At 39.9% G+C, this 26,363-nt stretch overlaps 1 protein-coding gene across 4 annotated transcripts in view; it reads right to left on the minus strand.

Moving 5' to 3' along the window:
• Positions 1-26,363, minus strand: part of AMFR (autocrine motility factor receptor) — a 43,671-nt gene that overhangs the window by 12,451 nt on the left and 4,857 nt on the right. For all 4 annotated transcript variants that reach the window (XM_042918308.1, XM_042918310.1, XM_042918309.1 and 1 more), the window contains exons 2-9: positions 21,910-22,002; positions 17,803-17,967; positions 16,366-16,518; positions 13,593-13,633; positions 13,296-13,428; positions 10,761-10,894; positions 9,787-9,897; positions 1,969-2,159 (exon numbers count right to left, since the gene is read on the minus strand). In XM_042918308.1, coding sequence (XP_042774242.1) covers positions 1,969-2,159; positions 9,787-9,897; positions 10,761-10,894; positions 13,296-13,428; positions 13,593-13,633; positions 16,366-16,518; positions 17,803-17,967; positions 21,910-22,002 — 1,021 coding nt within the window. The remainder of the gene's footprint in view (positions 1-1,968; positions 2,160-9,786; positions 9,898-10,760; positions 10,895-13,295; positions 13,429-13,592; positions 13,634-16,365; positions 16,519-17,802; positions 17,968-21,909; positions 22,003-26,363) is intronic.

Consider the following 26,363-nt stretch of genomic DNA (forward strand, 5'->3'; position numbering starts at 1 on the left):
TCCAGAATCCTTCACCACTAGGCCCTCCTGCTTTCCAGACGCCCTGGATCCACAGGTCAATCTGTTCTCCACCTGGCACAGAAGGAAGGCTTTAAGGCTCTACAGCTGCTACGTGAGAGGGGCTTGTGCTCCTGTCACACCGTACACAAATACCACTCACGTGGAGACATCATTTTCACAATTATTTTCATAAGGTATTTTCTACCGCATCATCTGATTTAAAGACCTTGGTTTTCTGATTCGATTCGAAATTCTTTTCAAAGAGTTCGACAACACAGGCTTGTGTGTGGAGCCAAGAAGTCGGCGGCTTCTGCCATTTCCCCAAGAAAAGGGGGGACCCTAAGCTAAAGCTCCAAGTATTGGTTAATCAAGCTACCTGTTTAGGAGTTATTTTGCTTTCCTTCACAAAGAAGCACCGAGGCATGGAATATAAAAACAAGTTCAATGGCTGTCTCAAGGTCCCGCCCAACAAAATGTGCCTGTTAAAAAACTAGGTTCTTATTTCACGTACTTCCCAGGGAGAAACAAAGTGACTTTTCTATTTTGACTAAGTTTTTAGTACAAATTCATAAGGTAACGGATTATACAGCTGGGCCCCACGTGCAAGATCTGCTGGCGTATTTCCAAAGTCCTACCTGGTAGAGGCCTTAATCGACAGCCAACAAAGCAGCTGCCTCTCAGCCCTCCGGCACCTGTGGCCCAGCCAGCCACGTGGCCTCACCTCCTAGTCTCGGAGACCAGACTCTACTGCCCTTCATCCTCCTATGAGGGGTCTCATCAACACACCATGGCTCCCATAATGCTCCACCCCCTGGCAACTCAAATCAGATCAAAACAGCACTCCTCCTGTGATGACGCACAGGGACACAAGTACCCCAATGTTTACAACAGCACTTTCAACAATAGCCAAATTATGGAAAGAGGTTAAATGTCCATCAACTGATGAACAGATAAAGAAGATGTAGTTTATATATACAATGCGATACTACTTGGCAATGAGAAAGAATGAAATCTGGCCATTTGCAGCCACGTGGATGGAACTGGAGGGTATTATGCTAAGTGAAATAAGTCAGTCAGAGAAAGATACCGTATGTTTTCACTCATATGTGGATCTTGAGAATCTTAACAGAAGACCATGGGGGAGGGGAAGGGGAAAAAATAGTCACAAACAGAGAGGGAGGAAGGCAAGCCATAAGAGACTCTTAAATACAGAGAACAAACTAAGGGTTGATGGGGGGTGGGAGAGAGGGGAAAGTGGGTGATGGGCATGGAGGAGGGCACTTGTTGGGATGAGCACTGGGTGTTGTATGGAAACCAATTTGACAATAAATTATACTTAAAAAAAAAGAACACTCCTCCTAACAAAATCCCAAGGATACCTATTTCATGGTAACAAATATTAATTCATGGAACTCAGTGGTATTAGAAGTGATAAGAATCCACAACAGCTCACTGCAATATGAATTAAAGAAGGATGATCAACCAGCCCCTGGTGTGCAGCCCATGGCTTCAGAATTTTAAGTAGGGTTTTTACTACAACTCCTTGCAAAACTGTAAGGGACAGAATATTCATATTTTATGGACAAGGAAAAGGCTCTAGCTCTGATTCTGCTTCTGGTACTCACTGGAAAGTCTACTCAATGCTCCTGCATAAGTACTACACTGATGTAATAAATTATTAGCAATGGTTAACTATCATTAAGTGTGGTCCTCACAGGCCTGGCTGAGTCAATATTCATTCCTCCTCTTTCTCCCCCTCCTCCCCCTCCTCCCTGCCCCCATATTCACACAGAATCCAGCAAATGCCTGGCACAGAGTAACTCTCCAGTGCTATCCATGCCTACTGAACACTTTCAATTGAGATGGAAATATTTCTATTAAATTGGCCTAGGCAGGGCAATTTATAATTAAACCAGCATCCCCTTAGGGGAGAACCCCGTGGGTACGGGTTTAGAGGTTGAAACTAACCATCAAAGTGGAAGAAGTGATTGTGTTGGTTTAAGCGAGGGCGGCCTTCGGCGGCTGCTACAGGAACCAAATTCTCATCCAAGTTCTCTCCTTGATGGTCCTCCCGGACCCGGTTATTGTCAGCGATATTAAGAGACATTCTGCATGTTGGGCAGGAGGTGTCTTGTTCTAGCCAGGAACGAAGGCAGGAGCTATGGGAAAGTCCAAAATAAGATAGATATCCTTAGTATTTTTTGTAAGAATTCACCAGAAGTACTCCGAATGTACCAAATGTGTTGCAACTTTAGCTTCTATTTACCAATAGTGAGATTTAAATGTTGAGAAACGTCTGTTGACATTACCTCTTTATTCATACACTTCCAGTGTGTTCTGCTGTGAACATTAATCCAACAACATATGTGGTCACCTACCGAGCTCCTGGTCATGACCTGTCTGCAGTAAGACTCTTATCACATGGCCCGTCATCTTCCCTTCCAACTCCATTGTCTACTTCAAAATTCATGAGGCTGAATCACCCAACACTCTAGCCTCTTATGTCTTTGAATCTTCTACTGCAGTAATCTGTTCTCACTCTACTTTAGCCACTCACTAACACAGTCACAATCTTGGCCTTCTCTTCAAACTTTTGACTCCAAAGATCTCATTCTAACTAAAGCTCTTCTCCTTCCAGTTCACTCCCAAGACCATTATTTGCTGAGAGCACCCATCCACAATGCCACCACTTTCTCATCTAGCGTCACAACCCCTCAAGTCCTTACTCCCGTCCTCATCTCACTTACCTACAACCCCTCCCTTACACCTGCCACCTCAGCTTCTCCAGCCCTCTGCTATTCATACCCTGGTCTCCCAACGAGGCTGGAAGCTTCTTCTGCCCCCTCTCTCAGAAGATGACAATGCCCTAATTATTCCAGATGGGATAACTACTTGTGCTGTCATTAACGGGAAGTATATTAACAAAACCAAGAAGGTTGGATGATGTGATCTCTAAGGCTTCTTCCTATTTTATAACAATATATTACCTTTCTTCTAAGATTTCAAGAAGGCTCCCCATCCCATAACACATCTTTCTTCTAAGAGTTCAAGGAGGGACTGAATAAAAAGTGCTCACTTCCTAAGGTGTCATTTTTAGTATCTGTGGACATGGGTACATTTATGAAGGAGAGCCTCACCCTAATGTGATGATCCCCTGAGCCTCTGGCAACCTATCAGTACTTACGTATCAAAATTCTCCCTGAGGCCAAGATGGAGCTATTTCTTACTATCTCTGCTCCAGAAGAGCTTATGACAGTAATGTGACAAAATAATGAGTGTGTACAGCCAACATTATCACACCTGAAATAAACATCACCTATATATAAAGGACTTGTTTGTGATCATTTAAGTCAACCAGATAAATGATTATATATTTTAAAAGTTTGTTTCCTTTTCTCATAAGTAAATAAGTAGATAAGTAATTAACACAAGTCCACTTCCCTAATGAACACCCTTAAATCACACCACCAGTAAAATGAGCCTTGTGTGGGACTACAAAAGTATGTTAAGATCCTGGGCACCCTCCAATAATGCCACATTGTGACACACTTTTCATAAGCAAACCTAATTTCATATTCTGCAAAAACCTCCCACATTAAATATAACAGCCTGAAAACTCCAAGGTGAGGACTAGACACAGTTGCCTTAAAAATAAAAGGCTAGACTTTCACAGCTAAAGAAACCAAACTTCAGAAAAAAACATGTATTTTTTTCTATAACTATAATAACACTCTATTGAAAGAGTATCTCTCCTCCATCTAAGTTTGATACTTCAATGTGACAGAATATTTGTCAGACTCTGAATGAAATCTTGCAAAGACCTATTCTATCAAAACAAATTATCTAGCTATATAATCTGCTAGAACCTAGACATTTAGTTTTATCACAGATTAAAACGAATCTGCCCTTGGTTAGCGTAGTGTTAAGCCCGGACAGCCGGCTTTTCTTTTTGCAGTGCAAGTACCTGCTTTAAGTTTTGACAGCCTAGGCCTTCACTTCAAAGATGACTATCTCGAATACACACAATGCCAGCCACATGACTAAATAAAGAGCCAGCCCCTCCCCTCCCCCCAATTTGTTTTAGGGATCTTGGTTGATTTTGAACACTGATCAAGTGGACAGGTTGCGTCTTCTCTTTCTGTGCTTTAAACTCATATTCTTATTTTTTAAATTCACCAAGAAAGAGTGAGCCCATGAAGCCCTAGGCCTCCACCCTCCACCCTAATAAAAGCAGAACCCCAGCCCCACACTTTCATCCTACCCACAACCTGTGTGGCCCCAGGTGTGCTATGTGCTTTCTAAGACCTGTACCTACAAATCTTTTTTCTCCAAAGTTTCCTGATGGTTATTGCTAAGGGTGTCTTGCTATTATAATAAGAACCACAAGGGCCAGGGCAGCCCCAATACTGATTATCGATAGGCTGAGACCAGCATGAAACAACTTATCATTCCACAATCCCACTCCCATTCTATTAACCAAAGCTACAAAGTAGGGCAAACCAAGAGGTCCTATTAATGTGTTGTTCACTCAACCAAGACAGATGAGTGTCTTAAAAATTAACCCGTGCAGTTAGAAAATACTGAGACAAATGAAATAGAAAACACAACATACCAAAACTTATGGGATGTAGCAAAAGCAATGCCTCGGAGGCAAATTTTATAGCTAAAAATGCACAAAAAGAAAAAAGATTTCAAATCTACAGCCTAACTTTGTGTCTTATGGAACTAGAAAAGGAGCAAAGAAACCCACAGCCAGAAGAAGGAAGGCAATAATAAAGATTAGAGCATAGGTAACTGAAAATAGAGAACAGAAAAACAATGGAATAATCAATGAAACCAAAAGCTGGTTCTTAAAAAAAAAAAAAAAAAAAAAAAGATCAACAAAACTGACAATTCTTAGCAGGACTAAGAAAAGATGCAAATAATTAAAATTAAAAATGAAAGTGTGAAAAAAAAGAAATGAAAGTAGGAACATTATTACCAACCTTATAGAAATGGTAAGAATTTCTTACCAGAAATGGTAAGAATATAGAATGGTAAGAATACTAGAAATAACTATAATCTAACAAATTAGAGAATATAGATAAAATGGGCAAATTCCTACCAACAAAGAAATTACCTAAAACGACTCAAGAAGAAATAGAAAATTGCAACAGACTTAAACAAGTAAAGAGACTTGACTCAGTCAAAAAATCTCCCAGAAAGAAAAAACCCAGGACCAGACGGCTTCACTGGTGAACTCTACCAAATACGTCAAGAATGAACCCCAATCCTATTCAAAATCTTCCAAAATACAAGAGAGAAAAACTTCCTATCACACACTATGAGGCCAGCATTACCCTGATGCCAAAACCAGACAAAGACACCACAAGAGTATCTCTTATGAATACAGACGCAAAAATCCTCAACAAAATACCAGTGAACCAAAACCAACAGTACATTTAAAAAGATTACATACCATGAACAAGAGGGATTTATCCTAGGAATGCAAGTGTGGTTGAACATAAGAAAATGAATCAGCATAACATACACTAGAACAATAGAAAAAAAAAATCATACGATAATCTCAATAGAGGCAGAAAAATCACTTACCAAAACTAACCACTCTTTCAAGATAAAAATACTCAGCAAACTAGGAACAGAAGAGAACACCCTTAACATGATAAAAGACATTCATGAAACCCCATAGGTAATATCACACTCAATACTGAAAGATGAAAAGCTTTTCCTCCAAGCTCAGGAACAAGATAAGGATGCCTGTTTTCACCACTACTATTCAATATTGTACAGCAAGTCCTAGCCAGAGCAATTAGGCAAGAAAAAGAAATAAAGACTTCCAAATAATAAAAAAAAGTAAGTAAAACCAGCTCTATTCACAGATGATATGATCCTATTATAGAAAATCCAAAACAACACACACACACACACACACACACACACTACAAAAGAGCTAATCATCGAATTCAGGAAGTTGCACAGTTATAAGAGCAACATGTAAAAATCAGTTATGCTTCTATACAGCAGAAATAAATAATCCAAACAGGAAATTAAGAAAACAATTCCAGGGGCGCCTGGGTGGCTCAGTCAGCGGAGCGTCTGACTTCAGCTCAGGTCATGATCCCATGGTCTGTGAGTTCGAGCCCCGCATCAGGCTCTGTGCTGACAGCTCAGAGCCTGGAGCCTGTTTCGGATTCTGTGTCTCCCTCTCTCTCTGCCCCTCCCCTGCTCATGCTCTGTCTCTCTCTCTCTCTCTCTGTCAAAAATAAATATTTAAAAAAATTTAAAAAAAAAGAAAACAATTCCATTTCCAGCAGTATCCAAAAGCATAAAATACCTAGGAATAAATTTAACCAAGGAGATGAAAGACTTGACCCTAAAAACTACAAAGGATTGCTGAAAGAAATTAAAGAATACCTAAATAAAAGGAAAGACATTAATGTTCATGGCTTGGAACACCTAATATTCTTATAACAGTAATACTCCCCAAAGTGATCTACAGATTCAAAACAATCCCTATTAAATTCCAATGGCATTTTGTGCAGAAATGGAAACATGGATTCTCAAATTCATACAGAATTGCAAGGGGCCCCAAACAGCCAAAACAATATGAAATAAGAAAAAGTTGGAGGACTCACCATTTCCCAGTTTCAAAACATACTACAAATTCACAGTAATCAAAACAGCATAGTACTAAAATAAAGACAGGCATGCAGGCCATTGGAATTGAGAGTCTAGAAATAAACCCAAACATCTATGGCCAACTGATTTCCACAAGAGTCCCAAGACCATTCAATAAAAACAAGAATCAACAAATGGTATTGAGACTACAGGACAACCACATGCAAAATAATGAAGTCAGATCCCTTCCTCACTTCATGTATAAAAATTAACTCAAAAAAGGGGTGCCTGAGTGGCTTAGTCAGTTAAGCGTCCGACTTTGGCTCAGGTCATGATCTCATGGTTTGTGGTTTCAAGCCCCGTATCAGGCTCTGTGCTGACAGCTCAGAGCCTGGAGCCTGCTTCACATTCTGTGTCTCCCTGTCCCTCTGCCCCTTACCCGCTCACATTCTGTCTCTCTCTCTCTCTCAAAGATGAATAAACATTAAAAAAAAATTTTTTTTTAACTAATTGAAAATGAATCAATGACCTAAATATAAGAGCTAACACCATAAAACTACTAGAAGAAAACACAGGGGTAAATCTTCATGACCTCGGATTTGGCACTGGATTCTTAGACTTGACACTAAAAGTATCAGCAACCAAAGAAAAAATAGGTACACTGGAATTCATGATAATGAAAAATCTGTGTGCATCAAAGGACGTTGTCAAGAACCTGAAAAGAAAAGCTACAGAATGAGAGAAGATATTTGCAAATCATAATATCTGATGAAAGCTTAGTATCCAGAATTTATAAAGAACCCTTACAACTTATCAACAAAAAGACAAACAACCCAATTCAAAAATGGGCCGAGGACTTGAACAGACATTTTCCAAAGAAGATATACAAATAGCCAACAAGCACGCTGTTTAACATCAATGGTCATTAAGGAAGTGCAAATCAAAATCCCAATGAAATACCACTTCCCACTAGGATAGCTATAAAACAGAAAAATAAATAAATGTGAAATACAAAGCGTGAAGAAATTAGAACCCTCACACATTGTCAGCGGGATATAAAATGGTGTGGCTGCTGTAGAGAACAGTTTGGTGGTTCTTCAAGAAGTTAAAAACAGAAATACATATGACCCAGGAATTGCACTCTTAGGTGTATACCCCAAAGGATTAAAAACAGGTACTCAGATACTTGTTTAAAAATTTGATCACAGCATCATCTGCAACAGCCAAGCGGTAGAAATAGCCCAAAAGCCCAACAATAGGTGAATGGGTAAGTTGCTTAATTATTATAAAATTATCACTTTTTTAATTCAGCCATAAAAAAGGGAATGAAGTGCTGATATTTGCTGCAACTTGGGATTTGAAACCATTCTACGCAGTGAAGGAAGCCAGTCACAAAACGTAGGATTCCTTTCCTATGAACTGTCCATACTAGGCAAATCCACAGAAAGCACATGAGTGGCTGCCCGGTGATGGAGAAAGGAGAAATGGCCAGTGATTACTTTAGCGAGTATGGGGTGTTATTCTGTGATGATGAAAAAGTTGTGAGACTAGAAAGAAGTGACAGTTGCACAACATGGTGAAATGCACTAAATGCCACTGAACTGCACACTTTACGATGGTTAACTGTATGCTGTATGAATTTTGCCCTAATCAAAAAAGTAAATCCGAAACTTAACCTAATCTTGTGCTTTACGTTTCTTCTAGACCGACGTACACTCTTGGAGTTCTTCTTCCCAACTGTCTCCCAGCAACTTTGAAGAAACAGGTGTGGATTCTCAGGTCTCCCAATCTCAACTGACAGCAGCACTAGACGTGTAGCCGCACAGCCACAAAACCAGGAGAATCCCTGACCAGTCTTCTATTCCTTTCTCAGGGCCAATCCGATGGATCTGTCCACTGCTCCCCAACCCTTTTCCACCACTGTGGCCCAAGCTACTCTCAAAACACACCCGAACCACTGCGGCCATTACTAACTAGTCCTCCTGATTTTCTTAGGCTGCAAATCTGATCCCCAACCCCTCCTAAAACCCTTCGATGACTTCGCCCCTCCTTCCACTGGCCCTCAAGCCCCTGCAGGGTCTAGCTTCTGCCCGCTTCTTCTGCATCAGCAAATGCCACTCCTTATGATCTAATCCCCGGGCATATAGAATCTCTTCCCATTCCTTCCACACACCTCATTCTGCCCTGTCTAGAGGATCTCTCTCCTTTTGCTGACTCAACTCCTACTCATCACCAAGAGTCACTTCATCCAGGCTTGAGTCAGATTCCTTTGCTACAAGCTCTAAAGAACTATGTTCCTTCCCCTTAGAGCACTTAGCTCGATTTATAATTATACATTCAGAAACGTGCCTGCTTAATTCATGTTCGTCTCCTCCATTAGGCTGTAAGCTGCATGAAAGCAGAGATCATGTCTGTGCTGTTTCACTCCCAGACCCCAACACAGCGCCCAGCACACAAAAAATTCTATCAATAAATGTGTTCAGTTACTGATACTCCAGCTCCAAACCCCTTCCGATATTAAAAAAAGAAAAGAAAAACAATTTGGTAATCTAAAATAAGGAAGGTTAAAGATATAAAGATGAAAACTTTCCCAATATGCAAAAATGATCACTCCCTGGGAGAGGAACAAACCTGTCCCCACATAGAACTGGTGCAATCTTAAGGATTTTCTGAAGATCCTGTGTTGTTATCCCTGAAAATACACTCACAGCTCTTCTGGACTGTTCGGTAGTTCTGGTCCAGTCCCCAACTCAGCCCACTTTGCTGGCGTGTTGTTGTGGTGCTGCTTTTGTGCATGTGAAAAATGTAAAAATACACATTCTCTTACCCCAGGGAGCACAGAAGCTGTTTGAAAGCAAGGACTCCCCCACCCCCATCCCTTTCTTTTAAATCTTAACAGGCGTATCTGTTCTACTTCAGAGCTTAAATTGACAAGGAGCATGAAGACAGTTAGCAGACCCAGAAATTAAGATGGCGGACTTGTGAGTGGGGAACAGTCCTGCCGTGTAGGCAAGAGGCTGAGGGACAGAGGAGAACCTCCCAAAGCTCCCCAGAGCCCGCACCACTCGCTCCACGACCAGTCTGAGGTAACATCCCCACTCTCTGCTGGGACTGGTCGTGAGCCAAGCACAAACACCCACATGCCCCGGATAGGACACCTGTCCCTACTTGTGGAAAAGATGTCCACAGGGCAGTTTCCTCGCGGCCTGCATGGAGTCCCAGCAGATGGCACAGTCGTCATTATTGACAGCCAGCTCCTCTGGAGTTGCAACCGCAAACCTGTAAGAGACGAATGCACCCGGCAGACAGCTCCGTCAATTCCACACACGTTCACAGAGTGCCACTTCACAAACTTCGCCCTTCTGACACCAGTTACCCCTTCTGACATCTTGTTCCGTAAAACATTCCCGACCATCAAAAACATTACACCTGCTTTCTCTTCACAGCCCACTGAAGCAAGAAACTTACACACAGAAACTAACTCTGTCTTAACTACAGCTCCTCTTAATTCCTTCCACATAACACATTAGCTAAAAAGGACTTGAGAGAGCATTCTAGGCAAAGCCCCCAAACAGCCAAACTGTTCCCCTGGACACAAAAAGGATACCCATTAATCTCACATTGTCAGGCTTGGTTTACCCTCAGGTTGGTGAGTGAGTCCCTCCTCTGGTGAGGTTAAGAGCGTGTATGTACATAAACACGCATGAGTAAGGAATAAGTGAGACCCACTTCATAAAATAGAGGGCAGAAGCCCAAGGAAGCTTCTGCTTAATAATAGTGATAAAAATAATGACACAGTAAGAACCACCTAATATTTATTGAGTAGCTACTACATACCCATAACTGTTCTAAGTATGTTACCTGCATTATCCCCTGATCCCTCCCAACAGTTCCAAAAAGAAGGCTCTGCTATCACCCCTAGACAGGAAGCAATTGAGGCACAGAGATTTAAATTAAGTTGCCCCCAAATCACACAGCAACTACGTGGGGATCCACACCCAGCAGTCTTCCAGAGCCTCCACTTATTCTCCTCACCTTTCTGTAAATAGCTTACAAAAGCAGTTCTCATGTAACCTGGGATCTGTTACTATGAAAGATCTAAAATGAGTGCACTTGGGCAACATCAGCTCAGGCTCGCTCACCTGGCTTCCATGTTCCCAACCACACGCAAGTAGTTCTTGTGTCGCCGGATCCGACGCTGCACTTCGTGGAATAGGTAACGCAGCTGCATAAAGATGACCAAGCTGGCCATGGATAACCAGATGTTGCCAAATAACTGAACAAGAAGGAAAGAGAACAGAATACACCATAAAATGAATGTGAACTTGCTAGTGACGAAGGTTAAGGCGTGCAACAGAAGCTCTTACTGTTGGAAAAGCTGAACTAGAACAATCTTTTGGGAAGCAAGCACATATATTTACCTCACGACCATAAACAATGCACATGCTCTTTGGCCTGGCCATTCTATCACCAGCTATCTTTTCTCAGGTACTAATCAGAAATTTAAAAGCTTTATGCACAAAGATGTCCATCCATGCAATTATAAAAAATAAAACCAGGAAATGAGCAAAATGTCCAGTAGGGAAATGGGTTCATATAATGTAATAATATATAGCCACTAATTACATTTATTATAAAGTTATATATTAACATTATACTGTATTTTATGTATAATCTTTTTAAAGAATAATTACATGGAAAAATAAGTGAAAAAGGCAGGATAAAACTACCTTAAAAGAACTCATATGTGGGGTGCCTGAGTGGCTTAGCCAGTTAAGCAACTGACTCTTGATTTCAGCTCAGGTCATGATCTCACAGTTGGTAAGATCGAGCCCCGTGTTGGGCTCCAAGCTGACACCTTGGAGCCTCTTTGGAATTCTCTCTTTCCCATTCCCTCTGCCCCTCCCCTGCTCGCTCGCTCTCCCCCTCTCTCACTCAAAATAAATAACAATAGATAAACTTTAAAAAACACTAACATGTGATAAAAAAGATTATGTAAAGATGTAAAATAGGAAACAACTGAATACAATCTAAACATCCATTACGAAGGTTAGTTAAATCATCATACATCTGTATGATGGGATTTTTATACTGAAGGCATTAAAATGGTTTAGAAGAACTGTGGCTAGGGGCACCTGGGTGGCTCAGCCAATTAAGTGTCCGACTCTTGATTTCGGCTCAGGTCATGATCCCAGGGTTGTGGGGTCAAGCCCCACGTTGGGCTCCATGCTGAACACGGAGCCTGCTTAGGACTCTCTCTTTCTCTCTCTGCGCCCCCCACTTGACCCCTCCACTGCTCACAGCTCTCACGTTCTCTGTCTCAAAATAAAAAAATAAATAAAAATTTTAAAAAAAGAACTGTGGCTAGCACCCGACAATAGAGATAAATACATTAGCTAAAAATAAAGCAAAAGTGAACTGCATGTCTAAAATATGATCTCAATTTATGACTAGATATACCTGAATATAAAAACAAATAAAATGTTAACAGTTATCTTTGGGTATTTGTTTCGGGGCGAGGGGATTTAAACAACTATACGTGGGTTTTTTTAATATCTTTTCAAAGTTACTTTCAAAAATCAGACTTAGAACTGTTCTGTGTCAAGGCACCTAGGTGGCTCAGAAGGTTGAGGGGCTGACTTCGGCTTAGGTCATGATCTCATGGTTCACGGGTTTAAGCCCCACATTGGGCTCTGTGCTGATGGCTCAGAGCCTGGAGCCTGCTATGGATTCTGTCTCTCCCTCCCTCTCTCTGCCCCTCCCCGACCTGTATTGTGTGTCTCTCTCTCAAAAATAAATAAACATTAAAAAAAAAAAAAAATGTCCTGTGTTGGGGTGCCTGGGTGGCTGTCGGTTAAGCATCCGACTCTGATTTCAGCTCAGATCATGATCTTGAGGTTCCTGAGATCCAGCCCCATGTCAGATTCCCTGTGCTGACAGTGTGTGGAGCCTGCTTGGGATTCTCTGTGCCCCTCGCCCACTCATGCAGCACATGCTCTCTCTCTCTCAAAATAAGTATTTAAAAAAAATAAAATAAAATGGTACAAGTACTAAAAAGAAAAGAAAAGAAAAGGAGAGAAAAAGAAAAAGAAATGTCCTGTGTCTAACCCAGTAATTTTTAAATACAACTTTAACAGGCTTATAATAATTCAACTGCCCACCAAATACGTTGATTCTCACCATCACTGAAGTGTTAACCATTGAAACAGAGTTTCAAATTTCTTGCACATAAGTAAAATGTAAACAACGAAGTAGGAGGAATTAAGTACAGGTGCTTTCTTTTTAATTGTAAAGACAGAAAATTTATGAATCCATGAAGTAGCTAACACTGCAAGAGCTCCCATGATACCCTACAAAGTAACTGCTCCATAGAAGTCATAGAAACAGTGTGTAGCACACTTTCTAATTTCATATTAGAAGAATTCTCAGTGACTTAGTCAGTGGAGTTAGCGGAATGTCCTAGAAGGACAGCAAACCCCTCCTCTGGCCGGGCTCCAGCCGAAGAGGCACGCCATTGCTTTCTACCCGGTGGCAGAAACACAGAGGGGCGCAGCTGCATTTATTTTTATAGTCTTTACATCCTTTATCCACAAATGGTGCATTTGCTATGAACTAACCAGGGCTTCTGTTTCTAAAAACCTTTGCTCTCTGTTAGAGCTCCTTCTGAGGAAGCTTACCAACATGTGAATATGATGCATGAGGTCCAGGGACAAGAGAGTGAGTTCCATGACAAAATCTGTGTAATAGACATAGGTTCCTTTTCCTTCCCATGTCCCTTCATGGTTGAGGTCCCAGAGGTGAATTACATATCTGCAATGAACAGAGAAAAATCTTTTCAGTAATTACTGTGACAATTTAATTTGGCTTAAACATGATATAGTACAGTCACATTTGTATAGATTTCATTCAGGTCATATCTTAAAATCAGCAGTATGAATAGACCTCGATCACCTCCTTCCCAAATTTCTACTCACCGTAAAATCACATGAGCGGTCCTCACTGTCACAAGAAGAGACTATAAAGAAAGGTATATTTTTTCTTTTTAGTAAAATTTGTAACTGCTCAGGCCAAACTTACTTTTACAAACAGATAAGAGACAAGCATTTCTCAGTTCAATTAAAAAGCAGCTTTATTCAAGGGACATTTAGGGAACTGGACAAACGTGGTCAGAAGGTACAAACTTCCAGTTACAAGATAAGTAAGGACTGGGGATGTCATGCACAGCTATTTTTTACCTGCTTCAACTACAGTTTTACCAAGTATTTTTTATCTGCTTCAAATTTCCACGGAATACTTTCATGACCTAGAAACCCAACTTTTATTAAGCCTTTTCCTGTTAATAGGTGACAACCAATTACACTTGTCCATCTCCTGGGGAGCCCTTTTGCAATCCTGAGGTTCATGCTAGTGGTCTGACGATCACTTCTATTTTATACAGCAGTAAGTCACCATCATCAGTCACCTCAAAGGGTGTCTGAATACCTGGTGACCCTATACCCGAGCATAGTTTAGGTACCACAGTCTGAGATAAGTACCTGCTCTCGACATAACACTTTGTGTGCTCCCTTTGCCCACACAGAAGAACGAAGGAAATAAAAAATAAATAATAAGCCCTTTGTAGAACTCTGTATCACAGAAATTGATATTTAAAAAAGTCCTCTTAAACTGCCAGAATAGAACTATTACATTGTTTGAGATCTGGAACTTCCAATTTATAAATAGAAAGTATTTTACAAAGAGAAATACTATAAATATAAAAATATGATTAAGTTTAAAACATGAAATCTGTAACATGATAAATTATCTTAAAAAATCAATACTAATCCCATCTGACTTCAGCTCAGGTCATCATCTCACGGTTTATGGGTTCGAGCCCCACGTTGGGCTCTGTACTGACAGCTTGGAGCCTGGAGCCTGCTTCAGATTCTGTGCCTCCCTCTCTCTCTGCCCATCCCCCACTCGCGTTCTGTCTCTCTCTCTCAAAAATAAACATTTAAAAAAATTAAAAATAAATAAAATAAAAATATGTACTATAGTATAATCCAATAGGCCTAACTTAAATGTCTTTATTTTTAAGTATATCTTTTCCAAAGTTTGGCCTAATATTAAAAGTAAAGGGTGTCTCAGTTCATTAAGTGTCTGACTCTTGATTTTGGCTCAGGTCATGATCTCATGGTTTTAAGATCAAGCCCTGCATCAGGCTCTATGCTCATGGAGCCTGCTTAAGATTCTCATTCTATCTCTCTCTCTCTCCACACACACACACACACACACACACACACACACACACTCCCTCTCTTAAAAAAAAAAAAAATGCAAGAAAACCAGAGTATCATGCAAATGGTGATTTATAATAAAATATATTTAAAGCAAATTAGTAACATAAATCAGTGCAAAAAAACTTTTAAACAGATATTTTCAAGAGAAATATACACATGCAGAAACTATTCAACTAGAATTGCAAATGTTTTTACTAAATACTTAAATGCTCCTTTCCTAATTTTACTTATACTACATTATATTCTGAAATCAATGCTATTAAGCAAAAAAAAAAATTTTATTTGTTCATTTATTAACTTATATTTTAAAGTAAACTCTACCCCCAACGTGGGGCTCAAACTCACAACCCTAATCAAGAGTCACACACTCTACCAACTGACCCAGCCAGGTACTCTAATAAACTTTAACCCTATTCTAACAAATTCCCAAACAGTAGTTCAAACTTAGTGTTTTGATATTAGTTAATTAGCTTTAACAATCTATTGTTTCATTCTTTTTCATTAATAGTACCAATTATGGTAAAGATAAAAGTATTTTGCCCTTGGCCTGAGGAAAAAAGCAGATATAGCAAATGAACATAAGGACATCCAAAAAATTTTTCTCATTTTTTTTTTTTTAAAGCTTATTTATTTTGAGAGAGAGAGAGTATGCGTGCACACACCAGCAGGGTAGGGACAGAGAGACAGGGAGGGAGAATCCCAAGCAGGCTCTGCATTGTTAGCATAGAGCCCGGTGAGGGACTCAGACTCACAAACTGTGAGATCATGACCCTAGCCAAAACCAAGAGTCAGACGCTTAACCAACTAAACCACTCAGGAGCCCCCCAAATTTTTATTTCTAATGAAAAAAGCTGGTATATTCAGAAAGCAAATTTAAAATATACATGAGTATCTCAGATTATTCTTCCAAAATAAAAAAAGAACTTATTTATGTTATTCTGTAAAATATTATGTAAATAAATAATTTATGTCCTATATAAAAAAAACCCAATTATAGAGTATTTCCTTTTTAATCACCACCAATCAGTGTTCATTACATCTGAGGGGGAATAATGCCCTTCCTACTAGGGAAGGATGGCACCTTGGATGTCACCACTGCCCGCTCTGGAACCTTAAACAGTTCACTGCACCCTCTATGCCTGTTTCCCCATTCATAAACAGGAATAATAAAATGAGTCAATACACATAAGGTATTAGAGCAATCCCCAGCATACAATAGGCACTATAAAAATGTTGGCAAAAATAATTACTTTATTACATTGTAGCAAGGATTACATAAAGTAACACTTTTCCCTTCAATATCAGTATCCAACACAAAAGCAAGGAATTCAAAATATGCTTGTTAACAACAAAAGACCAAATATCCATCAGTCACTGCACGAGTGAAAATAACCTGACAAGGATCCTCTGGCTTCCTTGAAAGTAGACTGGAATATGATCAGAGCAAAAACCTGCATCCACATCTTACCTCTGCTGCCATGAAAGCCAGCGTGTGCATCCCGTGGGTGTAGCCTGTGACACAGCAGACAACTGCTAATCCACAGCAAGAAAGCAGCATCGCGATCAACAGAGACAGCACTCGCCCATGGCTGCTCATGGGTGTGGTGGGGGAAAAGGAGAGCTGAAATGTACAAAACAGGAGAAGGAAGCTCATTCTTCTTCACTTCAGTGTTAAGCTTCACTGAGAAACTCAAGGTTAATCTTGGTGTCTTTGCTCAGGAATCTGTGCTTAGCTGTGTGGCCATAAGCATCCCACTAACAGACAGTCAAAATTCTCCAACCAACCTAAATATGAGTATGAGCTGATATTTAAGAGATCTGTATCACTTAATTTACAGAAAGTAACAATATACATTATATTTTTATCTCAAATTCTCCAGGATCCTCCTACCAGTGGGATTATAAGCCTCCCCAAGCAATTTTCCAAGGGTATATCATTCTCTTTTTCAACATTCAACAGCACTCCAGATTGCATCATGTTCTGTTGTGTTTCTTTCTGGATCTTGCTGTAGAGCCCTCCTCCTGAAAATTCACTTGGAGAACGTTCCTACAGTGTTTAGGGCTGGGACAGCAGAAATGTAATCCAGGTGCAGAGCACCTAGATCACAATGCTATGTTAATAGTATACAAGGAGAGGCCACAGCCAGGAACAAAAGGCTGGGGCTGGGACTCTGAGCAGGAGGGTGGAGATAACAAACCAGTTAGGGAGGTTGGGCACTCCTGTTCTTGACGCCTTAACGGCTTTCAGACTGAGATGAACTCACACAGAGGTGCAAGGACCACCTGGTCCTCAGGGACCAGGGGCAAATAAGGCCCCCCGGAGTGGGTTTAGCCGAGGGGCAAAACTGTAGGTGAGAATTTCCCCAGGATCCATGACATTAGTTTGGGTGCCCTCAGGAGTGTGGGTTCGCCTGCACAGCTCTGAAGTGGAGAGGCAGATCTTGCACCCAAAGAAGGATTCGCTTCTCCCGGGACCCAGGAAGCCAAGAGAGCTAATTGAGTCCTGGCCCAGGGGTAGAAACAGCATAAACCAGTCAGTAGGAAAGCTCCAAGAATTAGAGGAAAAAAATGGAAGGAGACTAGAACAGAAAATATCTGGAAGACAGCTGCTTGTTTTCAGTTTATATATTAAGCTTTCCTTGAACTGTGATCAAAACAGTTTGTGTAGGTGAACTGACCCCACATGGGCTGTAACATAATATGCTATTGGGTAGGGGAGGAGACATGTTCCTACATTCCTTGGCTGCTGCAGGAAGTCGCTCAAGAAACAGGCAGTGGCTACCTGATCAAGGAACCTTGCCTGGAGACCTCCGTGGGACATGCCCTTTATGGCTCATTCATCTTATACAATCCAAACCTGGCAAACCTGTGACTAAACAAGGAAAGAGCATGGCTAAAAACTCACATATTCAAACCGGTCCTTGCAGAGCTGAACCATCAGATGCAGAAATACAAGTCCAGCAAACCAGAGACACCACATGACCACCTCTTCCACTGTTTGGACATTCAGCACACCAAAAATGAAAATGAACTTGTAGAAAATAAAATTCCAAAACTTGTCCTTGAGGTGCTGAAAAGAAAAACATTTATAAAGGTGAGTACTATTACATCTAACTGATTTACGAGGAGTTAACATAACAAAAACTGGCCTCCCTGGAGAAAATATTCTACATTCAGCTTTCTAATGTTTTCCACAAGAAATTATAAGGTAAAGAAAAAAATAAATCCTCTGAAGAATAACGCTAAGACTTCTAGAAAATAATTTATAGACTCTGGATTGTAACCCTGTCAGTTATAAAATTTTAGCCAGTAAAAGGGAGTGATATTAGTCTAGTACCTTGTATATTAAGAATGATATACTTCCAACACAAAATTTAAAAAAATGGTGAAGGCTACAAGTATCATTTTTAATACTTCTGTTCTCTTGGACTCTTAAACAGTAGAAAAGATTAGGTTTTTTTTTTTAACACCTTTTTGATTAAAAAACAACATATGCTCATTGGCCAGTCTATAATCAATAGGAAAAGCAAAACAAAAATGATGCCTTAGCATTTTTATGCTTTTTTCTTGTCTTCTTCCTAATGTGAAAAAACAATTTTTGTACATTGCTTTATTTCACTTATTGTGAGAACCTTACCAATGTCAGAGAATAATCTGTGAATACACCATTTTAGTGGTTACAGATAGACAATAAAAACAACTTTGTTCAATACTGTTGGATATTGTGCAATATCCAAAAATATTGCAATGAATATCTCTGCAAGAGTTTCTATTTCTTCAGCATTATGAAATCAAGGGTAACAAATGTTTTTATGGTTTCTAGTAAGTACCATCCACCTGGTTTACAAAGAAGTTAATAAATGTACTGCTCCTGGGAGCACTGGGAGAGTACATCACCTACAGGGAGGATATCTAGTTTTTAAAATCTTCACTACCCTGGGACACCTGAGTGGTTCAGTCAGTTAAGTGTCCGTCTTCAGCTCAGGTCATGGGCTCACCGTTCATGAGTTTGAGCCCCACGTTGGGTTCTGTGCTGACAGCTCAGAGCCTGAAGCCTGCTTCAAATTCTTTGTCTCCCTCTCTCTCTGCCCCTCCCCAACTAACGCTTGCTCTCTCTCTCCCTCTCTAAAAAATAAACATTAAAAAAAATAAATTAAAAAAAAATCTTCACTAGCCTGAAGAAAAAGGGCAACGAAGGGAGTTTAGCCACCAGATATTAAAATATACTATCAAGCCATCTGTGGGAGGGGTAGGAACTGAGGAAAGAAGAATGAAATAGGACTTCTAAGTACATTTGTATAAATTGTTCTGAACCATTTGTTTCGCAGATTCAAACAACTGAAACAGAAAACAAGCAAAACTGAATAGAAACAGAAATAATGGAGTCTGAATGTGTAACAAGTGAATGACTACAGAGAGAGAAGAATACTTTTGAGAACTTTTACACACTGTACTCTATACATTTGCACAGAGAACAATTGGAACTAGGAATCTTTGGTGAAGGCTTGTTTTCAGATCTGGCACAGGTAAAGTACAAGGTGAACCCAGGACATCTTATGCTGGGTTTTGAATCTTCACCCCACCATCTATCTGCCGTGCAATTTTGGACAAGTCACTTAACATTCCAGTGCTTTGGTCTCCCCATCAGTAGGATGGGCCTTATTACTCCGGGATCACAGAATTGTGGGAGGAACTAAACATGTGTACTGTGCTTGGACATGTGCCACGGTAGGCTTTTAAAAAAATTCCTTGTTCTAAACCTCCATCCATTTTTACCCCATCTTCAATATTCAGTGTCTTTGCCTCTAACATGACTATTTATTGAGCGGCCTTGAACCACCTACAGAGCAAACCTGTGTCAGTTCTGCAGAGTTCTAACTCAAACTGGTGCCTGATAAACGCCCCTGGATGACATTCGTCAAAAAATAAGTCGTCACAGTGGTGAGAACACCATAATGGCATAATGTGTATAGAGATTTTGAATCACTGTGTTGTACACCTGAAACTAATGTAACATCGTGTGTTACCTATATTCGAAGTTTTAAATAAGTAAATAAATGAAATGAAAGATGTGGTGTCTACCGAAAAACTGAAAGTACAGTAACAAATGTGTTCATTACCTCTAGGAATTGTAAAAGTCTCTGTAATGCTCCAAGGTTATGCTTTCTGTAAATTTTGAACTGATATTTAACATTTTAGAAAAACGAAAACTATAGATCAGGTCCACTGGTGCCAGGTGAGTCCACCAGCATTCAGACGGCTTGCCTGGGCCTGACCAATTTCTGGCCTGCAAGTCAAAAGTTTTTCTTGAAAAAGAAAGAAGCATCAGGGCGCCTGGGTGACTCAGTCAGTTAAGTATCCAACTTTGGCTCAGGTCCCATCGTTCATGAATTCGAGTCCCACATCAGGCTCTCTGCTGTGAGCACAGAGCCTGCTTCAGATCCTCTGCCCACCTCTCTCTCTCTCTGCCCCTCCCTTGTTAGTGCTCACTCTCTCTCTCTCTAAACATTTAAGAAAGAAAGAAAGAAAGAAAGAAAGAAAAGAAAGAAAGAAAGAAAGAAAGAAAGAAAGAAAGAAAGAAAGAAAAAAGAAAAAAGAAAGAAAAGAAAGAGAGGGAGGGAGGGAGGGAAGGAGGGAGGGAAAAAAGAAAGAGGCATCAAAAGGAGCTTTTCGTATCCCACCAAAGAAATGACAATCTATTGATGCCATTTGGGAGACCTCTGGAGTTGATATTTTGGAGAAAGTGCTCAATATTCACTAATGAAAACTCTCTGGGAGAACAAACAGTCCTGCTCGTAACAGCATCCAAGGCCTCAACCACACAGTTACCTCATTTCAGCTCTGAACTAGGACCTCAGCCGACTTGATAATAGAGGACTTGGGTTGAAAGGGTAAAGAGTGAGACCAATATAGGTTCATGCAGCAGCTTCCTGTGTCTTATCACCGGAGAAAGATAAAGTAAAACATAGTTCTGTTTGTATGGTGTTGTGTTAAGGCCAGTTCTAAATTCTTATTTTAAAACACACCATTCTACATTCTACACTAAAATCCTTGGGGGACTGCCAATCTGTCCAGTACGCTTGTGGCACATTCTTTATCCGAAGCACGTCCTGTTCCTATACGTGCATATTCTGGGAGTAATGCTCCAATGCCAGACCACCCCACCTGAAACGAGAACAAGCCACCTAATTGTCTGCTCCTGGAACGATGAATCTTAATTTACTTTTCCAAAGGGAATAACTTAAATCTCTCAGTAAATCCCTTTGGAAAGGAACTTCTATCCTAAAGAGTGGTATTCACTACTATTCAAACTAAAATAAATCTATGCTTCCTTTCACACTACATTCATGAAAGTTATGGGGGGAAAAGCTGTAAAGAACAATACCAGGACAATTTGGCTACAAATTGAATATGGACTGCGGATTACAGAAAGTATTTTATCGGTGCTAAGTTTCCTGATTTTGGTCACTGTGCTATGGTCACATAAGAAAATGTCCTTGCTCTTGTGAAGTACATAGTGAAGCATCTGGGGATACAGGGGGATGATGTCCACAACTTACGTTCAAATGGATCAGAAAAAAAACATTTAATATAAATAAAAGGTGAATGTTAAAGCAAATGGGACAGAACATTGGCAACCGTGAATCTGGATACAGGTGTATAGAAGTGCTTCAGAGTATTCAAGCAACCTTTCTGTAAGCTTAAAATTATACCGAACACTGGGGCACCTGGGTGGCTCAGACGGTTGAGCATCCAACTTTGGCTCAGGTCATGATCTCACAGTTTATGAGTTTGAGCCCCGCATCAGGCTCTGTGCTGACAGTTCAGAACCTGGAGCCTGCTTCGGATTCTGTGTCTCCCTCTCTCTCTGCCCCTCCCCTGCTTGCACTCTGTCTCGCTCTCAAAAATAAATAAACATTTTTAAAAAATTAAAATTATACCAAACACAAAGTTAACAAAAAAAAAAAAAAAAATCTGGTCACTAGAATCCATCCTTGCCATTTGGACTTACCTGTCTCTCACTCACTCGAAGAGGGCCAAACACAATACACTGGATTAGTTTAGCCACCAACATCAAAACACAGCAAGCAGTATTTACTAGAACCTGTACACAAACCAAAGAAAGAAAGTTTATTTCCTCCTGCTAAAAAATAAAAACAGCTCTAAAGATTTTGTATTCGGAATTCAGCAATCATTTCCAATGACTGAGCCTCTCCAGTTCCCTACCAACACAAGTAATATTTGAAGGGGCACACTTGTAGAGGTGGTGGGAGTAGAGAAAAGGAATGGGGAGGAGAGACACAAGCTTAGCAGCCAATTCACAGAGCCCTGTCCCAATATACCATCCAGCAGGCCACCTTCCCCTTCAGTCTTTACTGAACTGTGTGTGGTAAACTTTGTACTGAATGTATAAAACTATATGCACCTTGTAAGCCATACGTATTGCCTAGGTACCTCACTTCCCACATTAAGATTTTGAAGAAAACTTTGCTAGAAATGGAAGTTATCATAAACTAAAATCCAGCACCTACATAGCTTGCTCTGCCCTGCAGAAAGGAATAGCAAGTGAGGAGGAGAGGGTTGATAGTCACATAAGAATCACAAGACCATAAAAAATAGAGAACTCATATATATATGTACATATGTACGTATATATGTATTTTAATGTACTACAATGGGATAATCTGCCAACCAAAAGATAAATGTTCCCCATGCTTGGTGTTGGCCTTCAAGTAAAGGTTCTGGGGGCATCAGAGGGAAATGGAATAGAGAAACCAGGAAGAAGGAAGAAGGAAACTAGCAAGGGGGTCTGAGAACTGGAAGGCAACCAAGAGACACCAATGCAAAACCAAGGCCTTCTTCAACAGGAGGTGAGAAATCTTCTCTTTTCTTAGGTAATTAAGAGAATGGATATCCCTACACCTAAACAAGAAATCTAATGCTCACAAAATGAAAGAGTTGGCTGCCCTTGACCAAGAGGCTAGGGGGGGCACATCTCACCACTGATGCTCAAATGATTTTTAAAACTCTGCATGACCCCAAAAGCCAGAGGGACCTTGATAAAGACAGTAAACATGACTTTTATTGAGAAATGAAATTAATGGAATAGATGGAAATGAATGGAAATTAACCCCAAATCCATGTAAAGACTGCTTCAAGCTTTGATTCATTAAGCTTATAGGAAGGTGGCCATATTCTTCCTGGGTCATTCTTCCCTCTTCTTTTAAAAGAAGCAAATGATACTATGGAACTTAAAAAAAAAAAAAAGATGACAGAAGAAGTAATATAAAAAAACAAGCTCCTTAAGATCTCTTCAGGTTCCCCTTAGTATTTCACACCATCTACCCCTCTGGGAGAACATACGTAATGGCAGTCCTGATTCATTACAAAAACGTTAAATTATGTTTAGTCCTATTCTGCCTGTCTAATGGGGCAAGGAAATGTGTGATATATTTTTAAAGAACTGAAAAAAAAAAATAGTTTGGCTGAAAAAAGAAACTATTCTGGTAATTAAATCCTTCAAATAACCAGGAAAAATAATTAGTTATCCAAAACATCCTATATCCCTAACTTGTGACTCCAGTGGAACAGCCCTATTCCAAACGGTCCAACAAATAGCTTAGGATACTAATTTGCAAGGAGATGAAATAGATATCAAAAAGATCACTATCATTGTACTCTAAACCAGTCAATGGGAAGCTTGGTCATGTTAATTTTAAAAAACTTCATAAGACAAAGCAACCATAACCCTTCAAGCCACATCTCCTAGCTGAGCAGAATTTTTTTTTGTTTTTAAAGTAAACTCTGCCCCCATTGCGGGGCTAGAACTCATGACCCTGGGATCAAGAGTCACATGCTCATTGACTGAGCCAGCCAGGCGCCCCTGAAAAGAATTTTTTAAATCAGCCAAACATCCATCCCCCAACCTAATTATAACACAATTTTTAAAAAGAATTCTTGCTGGTTTTGCAGGTGGGCATAGCAAATAAAGAAATGACTCCACACATTTAGCACCTACTTGTTCAAGGCACGTGGGACGTTAAGAGAAATGAGAGAGCTCTGCACCCTGCATTAAAAGAGTTTTTAGAATCTGCAGGACACAGAACTTGGTAAGCATCTAACACACCAAGCAGGCTGCAGGGAGAGCCTTCGGTGCAGGAGAAGAAAGTAAATTGAGGGCCACGTAATCATTGCTCTATCCAAAAGCACACTCTAGCACATCTTGGGTTGCAAAACAAAAAATAAAGTATTATTTACTATTTCTGTTACATTTCTTCAGGTTCAAAAATACAGTTCAAAAAATTAGCATCATTTTTTTTAAAAAGTGCGTCTGTCATAATCCCATCACTCATAGATAATCATGTCTTACTTAAATTTCAATGGAAGATTTAAAAATTAGCCAGGGTAAAAAGGAAAAAAGGCTTGAGAAAATACACGGATATTAGAAAGGGAATTTATGTAAAAAGAAAGAGCTAATCTTTTGTGACCTTTATATGAAACCCAGGCTACACAGAATTGGAAGCAACTAAAAATTATTTTAAGATGATGAACGAAGTATTTTTAAAAACACCTTAACAATTATTAGTAACTATTTATTCTTTGTCTATTTATAGAAAAATTACTTAATATATAATAAATTCTCAACTTTAAAACTGATTAAGCCTTGGGGCGCCTAGGTGGCTCAGGTCATGATCTCACGGTTCGTGGGTTCGAGCCCTGTGTCGGGCTCTGTGCTGACAGCTCAGAGCCTGGAGCCTGCTTTGGATTCTGTGTCTCCCTCTCTGCCCCTCCCCTGCTTGCACTCTCTCTACCTCTCTCAAAAGTAAATAATAAACATTAAAAAAAAATAACAATAAAAAAATAAAATTGACAAAGCCTTGAAAATGTGCAAATACAGAAAGCAACCTAATTGTAGCATTCTCCACTTAAAAGCAAATCCCACCAACTATACTTCAATTAAAAAAAAATCACCTGCCCACAAAAAAATTTTTTTTACCATGCTTCTGTGTGTGAGCATTTGCTAAACTGCACACTGTATAAAATCATTTGTTCCTGGGCCTCTGAAAGGAGACAAAGATAAAGAAATGGCAATTTCTTTCTATTGGGGATAAGTGGTATTTTCTAACTAAAATAAAGTATGGCATTCTAAAAAATTAAATCAATACATTAAAGCAAATCCCAAATCAGATCCCATTAGGTCACCAGCAATATTCTTACAGAAACACTTTAGCCCAGATGTAAATCCACAGAACCAGGACAAACCTTCTCACCTCCAATAATCAAAACGAGGCTCACCTCTAGCAAGCCCAGTCTGAACCCCTTTATCCACACAGACCACAGTAAAAGTACTAACTTCATTTTATTTGTTCTGTGCAGCTAGTTTTTCCTTGCAGGCAGAATCCAAACTTGACTGTAAGGATAAAGGGTTCACTGGAGCACTGTTGACTGACAGCAGAAAAATGGAACACAATTAAATGTCCATCAGAGAGACAAGTTCAATAAACTGAAAGAGGCATTTGGTGGAATACAATGAAGCCAGGAAAACTGGCTCAGCAGCTTTTTATTTACGGGTACCCTATGGAACCTTCAAGATCACTTGCTTACTGAGAAAAAAGCAAGGTGTAGAAAAACTATTATATGCTTGCCTGTATGCAAAAGAGAAAGCATGTGCATACAGACACGCATACGCACTTGTATAACTGCAGATGTGCACTGTGCCAAGGACTTAATCACCTGGGTGTTTCTCGGTCCTCTACTTAACACTAGCACTAATTACAAGAAAGTGGTAATGGCCACTTCTGGGAAAGTGAAGCAGAAGATTTACTTTTCACTGTACATCACTTGTGTACCTTTTGACTTCTGTACCATGATCATGTATTATTTTTTTAATTGACTTTTCTAAAGTTTAGAGTCTATTAAACTTTCTGACCAGTTCTGAAATTCCACATTTATTTTCTCATCATACGATGGGAGACTGAGCAAATGGGGTGGCCTCAATTATCTTGTTACATGGGTATTTCTACTATATTAAAATGCTTCAGAAATGTTTCTCGTATCTACAGCAATGTAAAAACTTTAAATAATGTTCTTTAAGTCCTCACCAAACTTCTTTATTTTGTATCTAGTCTACACAAAATAAGTTTTGTGTGTTCCTGAACAGTCTACAACAGAAAATGTCAAGGCAGTAGTGACCCGAGGAACACCTATTTAATCAGGCTTAATGTAATTCCTCTTAAGGCCCCATAAGAAAATTCCCCTCCCACAGTGGTTCTGCTATGCTACTTGAGAACAACAGAAACGAAATTACAAGACAGTGTGCCCTGAGAGGAAAAGAGAAGAAAGCAATAGCAAACAGATTAGCCGTGTTTATCACTGTGTAATTCTGGAGGTATTTTTGATCCTATAAAAATGCTGGCCACCAATGGGGTGTTATTTATAAGCTTGTGATAAAATGTAGTTAAACTA

This window comes from Panthera leo, chromosome E2, assembly GCF_018350215.1.
Source record: "Panthera leo isolate Ple1 chromosome E2, P.leo_Ple1_pat1.1, whole genome shotgun sequence".
In the NCBI taxonomy this organism is placed as follows: domain Eukaryota; kingdom Metazoa; phylum Chordata; class Mammalia; order Carnivora; family Felidae; genus Panthera; species Panthera leo.